General features: G+C 42.0%; 1 protein-coding gene across 11 annotated transcripts; it reads left to right on the top strand.

Moving 5' to 3' along the window:
• The first annotated feature begins 903 nt into the window (after window positions 1-903).
• Window positions 904-6,787, top strand: LOC119309825. 11 transcript variants are annotated; one of them, XR_005150614.1, is made up of 6 exons: window positions 904-1,504; window positions 2,195-2,291; window positions 2,906-2,995; window positions 3,232-3,368; window positions 4,152-4,587; window positions 5,224-6,787. XR_005150614.1 is itself a non-coding variant. In XM_037585737.1 (2 exons), exons 1-2 carry the CDS (start codon window positions 1,047-1,049, stop codon window positions 2,199-2,201), a joined length of 465 nt encoding a protein of 154 aa, XP_037441634.1. In that variant the 5' UTR covers window positions 904-1,046; the 3' UTR covers window positions 2,202-3,216. The 11 variants fall into 11 exon arrangements, 1 of the variants encoding a protein (XP_037441634.1); XR_005150609.1 differs by lacking the exon at window positions 2,906-2,995; XR_005150618.1 differs by lacking the exon at window positions 2,906-2,995 and having other exon boundaries at window positions 904-2,291; window positions 4,152-4,258; window positions 4,504-4,587.
• Window positions 6,788-8,663: the final 1,876 nt, after the last annotated feature.

Raw genomic sequence — 8,663 nt, 5'->3', positions numbered from 1 at the left:
GAATTAACAGTTGATGAAGAACTCATAATAAGTTATGTAGTTCCATGATATTCTTGAGATACCATAGGGTAATATTCGAAGTTAGATCAAAGTAGAGGTTGGACATTAGAATGATCTGAAGAAGACATGTACTTTAACTTGTCCGGGAAATGGAATCAAAGGAGAACGACACAGTCGGAACCACGGTTGCAAAGGACCAAAATTAGATACAAGATGAACTTATCACAAGGGGATTATTATTATAACAAGAAGCTTCCAAGATAAGTTTCACATCAGGTCCATGGGCAAGAACACAAAGGTTCAAGGTCGACTCCCACTTCATCAATGCATAACCTTCCATTTACTTCTCGTCTCCGACGAAGTTGTAGAGTCAAACTTCACGAGTAATTAACTCAAGCTCGGAGTAGAGCAAGATTGAGGAAGTAGAAGATACAACTTACCAAAGGCATTATGTATCGAAGGAAAAGCTCACAAGGTTACAGTATATGAAGGATGTTATCGGATAGAACCCCACAAAGGATCTGGTGGTTCACAAGGGATCTAATGTGAGCATCGGTACTCAACCAGAAGAATAAAGAATGCAAGGATATCATATTTATTTAAATAGAAAAGGAGGTTGGGCGACCCGCCCTCCTGAGTGCTCCCTCGATTTCCTGCCTTCTGAGCCGTCAGATGATGGTCAAAACAGTCTTTTGTATGATCTGATGCGTTGGATCCTCGCGACTGGTTTTCACCGTGCAGTAATTTCAGAGGGCCAATGACCTGTGGGCTCGGCCTCGCCCGCGATTGGCTGGGTCAGCCGTTTCGGGGTGAGTGAGCGCCCTCTCCTCGCGCGCCGTGTGCGCGTCGCGGGGAAGGACGATAGGTCATGTCCTCGACAGCCCCTCACCCTTTCCCCACGCCCGCACGCCGCATCCCCTCCCTCCTCGATCTCTCTCCCTCATCAGCCGCCAAAGTAACAAACCCTAGCCCACTTTCTCCACGGTTCCCCATGGTCGCCGTGCCTCTCACTCCTCCCTCCTGCCTCATCCTCCTTCCCTCCTTAGATGCCATGGTGGCAGCCGGGCCAGGGCGGGGGAAGAAAGCCGTGGGGAGTCCGCCGGCAGGAGGAAGTAGTAGAGGCTGGTGGAGTGACGGATGCCGAGGGCCTCGTCCAGGCGGCCGCCGCCGGCCTCAGACCCGCCGCCTCCCGCCATGACGAGCTGTTCCGCGCCGTGCGCGCGGTCGACAAGGATCTCCGGGGCGCCGCCGCCGGCCAGGAGGAGAACGAGATGGAACGCCAACATTCGCTTGGCCGAGGCTTGCTTGGGGAGCCGTCGACAAGCCGGCGGGGTGAGCTACTGTCTGGTCCCCTATTGTCGGCGACCGTGGTGTCGAGCAAGAGCGGGTCGTGTCATCATGGGAAGAGGCTCAATGGCTCACCATCGAAGAGCCATCGTAGGAGCCACAATGTCAAAAAAGCTACAGACGGGAGGAGGTCGGGATGGAACTACCTCTTCCCCATGTGAGCTCTCTCTTCTAGCTCCCGCTCCACCTCTCCTCATGCTCCCTCTCCCCCCTGCCCTCCTCTGTTAGGTGATTCATCCTCTTCTTTTCCTTTCAGAGAGATGATGAGGTCTAGCTAGGTATCTCCTAGGGGGATTTTTATTTCTTTTTGTCTACCTGATGCTCACATCTAGCTAGGCTTCTCTGGAGGAATTTTTTTTGTTTCGTTGATTTTGTTGTGTACCTTGCATATGTTCCTGCAAAGGGGATTCTGTCTCTTCCTATTTAGCAGATGCTCTCAGATCTAGCTAGATTACTAGAAGGCTTTTTGTTGTCTTTTTGGCTGTTTGGCACCTCGCTTTTTCCTCATCGAGAAGGGGGGCGGATTTGTCCTAGAGCTGCTTTCTTTACATATGAGGCTTTTGTTCGTTTGCCTGATGTGTTACCCTCCTTTCAGCTGTAGGACTTTCAGGATAGACCTTCCTATCAATTTTTATTCGATAAACTTAACATATCTCATGGAAATTCTGGTATGAGATGTGTTTTTTGCGGTGGCTGTTCTTGCATATTTGTGCGTTGTAGCAGATTTAGTGACAAAAACATTTTTAAGTCCTGGAGCATCAGTATATTTAAATTTATTTTCCTTTTGCCCATTTTGTTTGATGTATTTTGTCAAGAGGAATTGATTCTGTACTTAATATGCGAGGAGCTCATGAGTTCGTGTCGCTGCTGTACGTCGTCTCTCCCTCCTCCCGGCTCTCAACAGGAGCACTGCAGACCCTCCACAACTGAGGATACCTAGAACGGTGAGACTATATGGACAAAGTAATACAAAATTCAGATTTTAGAGCATCATGCCATTGTTTAATCTACTTCTGTAGCAAATATCTTGGTGAGACTGTATGGACAAAGTAACAGAAACTTCACATTTTTGATCATGTGAATTGATTGAGAATCTATTGTCCTTGTATTACTACTTTTCTGCTATTTGGACTGTAATAGATTCGTCTAGAGCATTCAGGTTTCCAGTATTCGAAGTACATTACATGATTCGGTCCTATTTAGCTTGGTATCCTATAATACAACAAAGGTTGAAGCGTAGGTTTCTTTACCTGTACCTACGATGGTCCTGTCTGTTATCAGCTTAAACTGTAATTTGCATTAGCAGACAGACAATGGATGTTACGGGTTCATAACTTTTTGTTATATTTGAATCGGTATATTAGGTTAAGGGTTGCTAAATTGAAAAACATGTGGACGGAATTTCACTTTTTCGTGTAAGAAGGATTAGTGAACCTCCATGTAGAACAATATTCAACCAGAAGGCATGCCAATTTGGTGTCACAATATGTTTTTATTTTTCTTCTTAGTCAAGCATTCCGGCATGTCAATTTAATTTTCTCTTTCTTTGCTTCTGCAGTACGGTCCTACTCTTGACATTGATTTCAAAAAATGATATGTGCGGATCTTAGGAAGAACATATAAAGTTAAATTTGGTGGTGTTGCTTTTGTGAGTGACTCAATCTGATATGTCTAATTCTGGCTTTATGCGGTACCATGATCTTAAAATTTGTTACTAAAGATACATGATGCTTATGCTCTATTAGATTGTTTTATTCCTTTGTAATTTGGATCTAAAGTATAGTTTCAGAATGTGGTTGTTTTGCATCTGTCAAGCTTGCCGCTGTTACTTATAACCATCCTTTTGTCCTTGATTGTTACTTTCTCAAATTTTTTGTTCCCAAGTTTGTCGTTGTGGTTGCGGAATGGCGCACAGCAACTGGGAAGCGGACTAAAGCCATGGCACCAGTGGTAGCTCTTTGATGGAGCGCCTCCTGCCATGAAGGCACAACCAGCGGCTCCCCACGATACACAACACCGGGGTAGGCTCGACTCCCTTTCTCCCCTCTCTCAATTTCTAAATTGTTAGATGGATTCGTCTTGATCTCAAATGATAGTTAGTGATTTTGTTCTCTCCTTTTCCATCTCATGATGGATTCCTTCTTCTAAGATGAATTAGTAACTTTAGCACCAAATATATTAAGTTATTTGTACAAAGAAAAGAGCATATAGCAAAATTCTCTGCAATCCCTTGCTAGCATTTGTATCTCTGAACTGTTGTTCGTTGATAGACCAATAACCATGGCGATTTGCACTTGTATAATACATTCCTATGTTTTCGTGGTGAAACTTTGCCTTCTCATGGGTTGTGTTCTGCCAGGTATAAGTTTGCCTGCAAATTGTTTGTGCTAATGTCTATAAGGGCTGCTGTAGTATACCTATATCCAGAGTGATGTAAACAAAAAACAAATTTGTACCATGAACAAAAACAGAATTTCCTCGAAAGAGTTGTTGTACAGTAGACGTATATACATGCAGGATGTTAATAATTTGTTTTGTGTTAGTCAAATTGTTGAAACCCGGAGTTGGGCCGAGGAGCTGGCCTCCACTTGAGAGAAGCAACACCGGCGTTGGGCGTTCCGTGTGCAGAGTGCGCAAATTAGTGATTTTGTTATCTCGTTTCCAACTCATGATGTGATTCCTTCTTTAAGATGAATTAGTAACTTTGTGTGGAGGTGGCAGCACAACCTGCTAGTTGTTGTAATGCCTAACTCAAAGAGATTTAACTGCTTACAAAATTATTTTTCTACTTGGCTGTTTTGCAGATGATGAGGTATGCCATGGAATGGTTGGGTTTTGAGTGGTAGGTGATCCCTATGCCGGCTGTGATAGCGGCCATCATTGGTATACAACAATGCAGCGATTGTCTCGGGTGTGCTCCTATCCTCCCCACTTCCCCTAGATGCACAATGTTAGGAAAACTAATGATTTTGTTCTCGGATGTTCATACATAATCTAGGTTGTTATTGAGCTCCACGACTGGCCTTAGATTGGCTATTCAGCATCGGCACACTTTACTCAAATCTATACCATAAGAACATGTGCTCCAGTCTGACAAAGCAGCCAAGCTGTATATACACATCTTTGCTTCCTGATCCATTTTGTTTTGCGATTCAGGCCACCCCTGATGGTCAGGCTGATGCTTCTTCGCTTGATTCTGAAGAAAAGGATGATCAGATTCAGATCCCCCAAGAACAATAGGTGATGCATCTTCTCTTGTATCTTTATCTGTGTACTTTAAATTCACATGGACAGTCAAATTGTCTGTATATACGCACCTTGAAATTAAGAAACTTTGGTGGTGCAAAGGGAGTTGGGACAGGGAAGAAATTAAAGCAGTGACTGCTCTGCACTAGCTGTACAGGGATTAAAAGCCTATAGGTATAGCAATAAATTCCCTGCTGATGTTCAAGTTAAATTTCTTTGTTGAAGATATAGCTGGAAGTTATGTTCTGAATTTGATTCTTTAAACTACAGGCTATTTTGTGTATTAATCTCTTCATTTTTTTCCTACTACACTTGCCTAAATTGAGATAAGCTGGCACAAAAGATTGGATCTTTGTAGTGCGTCTGCTCATCAGTAGAGATTACATAGTAGGTAGTAGGGACACCATAATATACTATCTTCTTAATTTAGTATTTTCTTTAGAAACATATAAGTACATTCAGTAATATGTGTCTTGTTTTACTTTGTCCGCGGTGACTGGAAGTATTCTCGGCTTTACCATCAGTAAAAAGAAGGCATACAAAAAATTAAGTTTTTTCCTTAGTTGCCTCATTTAATTGTCGCTTATTTATTTCAAGTTATTCAATTCTCATGGAGCTTTCCTTTGCTAGAGAAGAAAAGAGGGGTTGTCAGGTCAGACTTTGGTGCGTCTCTGACTAGAGATAGCTGGATCCGTGTGACGCTCTCCCAAATAGTGCAGATTCACTGACTGGTACAACCTCTATATCTTTGCTACTCTAGCTTATTTTTACATTTCTTAGTATCAACAAATAAGTTGGCCCCAGTATATACTTGAAGATTGCATCTGGTACAAAATTGTTGGCTGACTAAAATAATTAGGTATACTGCTCATCTATCTTTTAGAAATAGATAATGGTAATTTTTTCTAACGTTGGCCCACCCGGTTATTTGAGTTGTGTCTATGAAGGGTCAGTAGAATAGTTGCTTTGAAAAAACCGGGAGTACCAATTTGGTTGCCATGCGATTGTAAGGCCAGAATGGTGGTACTGAAAAGTGGTCTGTAATGGTCATCTGTGTTCTGGAGTTGGAACTTTGATTCTTTTGAAGCTGGAGTAGCTAGGTTGTCTATACATACATGCCACCCACTAAATTCAGATTTCAGTATACTGTTTAGAATACCACTTGCTTTCACTATAAGTACTGGACTACTATGAGTGTCGTCGCCTTCGTCGATGAGAGGACGAGAGCGGCAATAGCACTAGCCAGCGAGGCAGGCTGCTTGGCTCTGAGGCCGACACACACCGTCCACTTCCGTTGGGCTGATCTGCCACTTCAAAAACTTATGGTGGCCATAAGAAATCTCAAGAGCTTATTGTGATGATTTAAATGTAAGCAGTTTCCCTCGTTGTGCTTGTGTGCTTCTATGTCTTTCGTGGTCTATTCTTAGTGTATGGAATGGTTATATTAGCCCTGTAGTTTACTTTAACTTTTGAATCTTGATGCATCGAAAATAGTTGTAAACTGAGACCTTATTTCTGTGGGTGAAAGAATAGATGCACACTGGCTCTTTTGTTGTTTTTGATTATTGAAAGATACACATTTTGGTTTGCATTAATGGTGGTTAAAGTATAAAAATGGTAGTAAAACCAACATCCAACTTTCTACATCTAAAATTTTGGATTGTTGTGCCAAAAATAAAAAGTAAAGAAGGATAAATCTCCTTCAATATTCAGTTGGTATGCAGCTGCAGCTTCTATGTCATATTTGGAAGCTACTCTATGTGATTTTTTGTGTAGTTCGTGATCAAATGAAGATAGAATTTTTATGAATATAACATGTGCAACATGCTACTAACCGAGTCAAGTTTGTTTGAATTTGTTCACTTTGTAGTCAGTGGAAATATGGATGTCTTATGCACTTTTCCTGCGAAAGATGAACTTCATGTTGCTTGCTATGAAGAAATGAGGTGTTTGCCTGGTTGTAAATTTCATGCTGATGTTATTGTAATTATGTTATGTTCTCTAAAGAAACATGGGGTCGGATCCAATAGGTTAAGAAAAAGAGCATTGTTCAGCTACGACAATAGTCAATGAAGAGCTAATCGAAGACATTTCCTGATCGCAATAGCCAATGAAGAGCAATTCGAAGGGGTAGACATATTTTGTTGGCTGCAAGCCCCTATTTTCTTCAATTAAGAGAGATTATATTTGTTTCCATATGTGCTTGCCCGTAACGAAATCAACTAAACCATGGATTCCTTTTCATCGCTAACATGGAATAAACAGGTCTATGTGCCATTTTCAATATGGCATGGTTTAAAATAGGCTTACTACTACCAGTGTCTGCAAAATGAAACTATTTTCATCGACAACATGGCTTTAGCGGGTCTCTGCGCCATTTGGCGCAACGGGTCAACTAGTTATAGAAACAACTAACTAATTCTAAGTTCGAATGAAAAGGGGATTATGATTTTCAAAATAGGGGATCGAAAGCAGAGGCTCTGATCAAAGACAATTAAGTAGAATAGACATAGATTGACAATCAACCAAGGTTTGATTTATCGAACACCAGATCATGTCCAGGGTGATGTTTGAGCCGAAGGGAAGAATTCTAATTGTGATTGATGATTGCAAGCATTCACAATACATATCAAATCAAATGCTCACAATTAAGATGATAAGGATGCTAATGAACTTTGGTAGGCATATGGAAGTAACCATAATGTAAGCAGATAAGGAGGAACAAGAGCAATAGGCTACTGAGGATTTTTGGAAGATCGAATAGTATTCCAGAGAGTTTTGTGAAACACATGAACAACTGTGGTCGAACGAATACTCGGCAAGCGCAAGTAATTATTCGTAGGGATATTCATGTGGTAAAGGACTGCAAGACATCAAGTATAAAGGATCCTTGGAACATCGGAGCTTATTTCATGACATCTTGCAATGACAAGAGCAACTGGGGGTGAAGGTATGAACGACAATGGTAGGTAGTTACCCATGAGGATTTATCGATGGTAGGGATCGCAACGGCGAAGGGCACAAGGGTCTCGAGAAAACTTCGGAGAGTATCTTCAGAATCTTCTGGTGCACCAAGCAATCATCTGGAGCGAGGGGCTCTCCGGGAGAAAGTATTTATGAGGACCTAGAGTTAGAGTTAACAAAATCATTTAACCCGAATAGAAGAGAGATCAGAGTCCCAGAGTATATACGAGGAGTAAAAGATCCTAATACCACCTAATTGGCGATGTGGGCCTGTAAGCCACACAGCCATGTTAGTAAAACGGTTTTTCAAACACTAGACTCAACTTCGGCCAAGGAGTTGGAAGGGGGATCCTACAGGCAGTCGACTCTGATACCAATTTGTGACGCCCCCGATTCAATCGTACACTAATCATACACGCAAATGTGTACTGTGACGCCCGGATAATTAGACTACAGTAATCCCAAGCTAATGATGCCACGTCACCTCCATTACTGTGATTAAACTCACGTTGATTCGAACCCGATTCAAATTCAAATTTAAAACATAGGCAAACAACAAAAGTTTCCAAACTTTAAAACTAAAATGTTCGGAGTGAACTAAATAATGCAGCGGTAATTATGGTGGAGAAACCAAACTTTGATAAAGTGTTTAAAGGCTCTAAGATAATTAAAACAATAGTTAAAATAGTTAAATACATGCCTATTGAATTTTATAAAATATTAAACTATTTTATTTTCGGTTGAGAATTAAGGTGGCGGTAGTATATTTGTAATTACAAATTTAAGTGCTAGTGTTTTTATAAAACTGTAATAAAAGGGAACTTAAAATAAAACAGAAAAGAAAATACAAAAGAGAAAAACTAAACAGACAAAAAAGAAAAGAAAAGAAAAGGAAAACAGAACCCCCCTGTTCCGCTGGGCCAAGTGGCCCAGCTGGCCCCAGCCGCCCGAATGGGCCGACCCACCCAGCGCCCCAGCCTACAACCCCCGGTCAGCACGACCGAAACCCTAACCGCACCCCATTCCCCCCCCCCCACGATCCCTTCTCGCCCACCGATCTAGATCGGGATCGGCCCCGATCCCGCCGACCCCGACGCCCAACGCTC

Source organism: Triticum dicoccoides, chromosome 5B, assembly GCF_002162155.2.
Source record: "Triticum dicoccoides isolate Atlit2015 ecotype Zavitan chromosome 5B, WEW_v2.0, whole genome shotgun sequence".
NCBI classification, from domain to species: Eukaryota; Viridiplantae; Streptophyta; class Magnoliopsida; order Poales; family Poaceae; genus Triticum; species Triticum dicoccoides.
This window is presented reverse-complemented; position numbering and strand designations above follow the sequence as displayed.

Excerpts from the sequence above, each read along its gene's own strand:
- LOC119309825 (XM_037585737.1), top strand. The coding sequence starts at position 1,047 with ATGCCATGGTGGCAGCCGGGCCAGGGCGGGGGAAGAAAGCCGTGGGGA.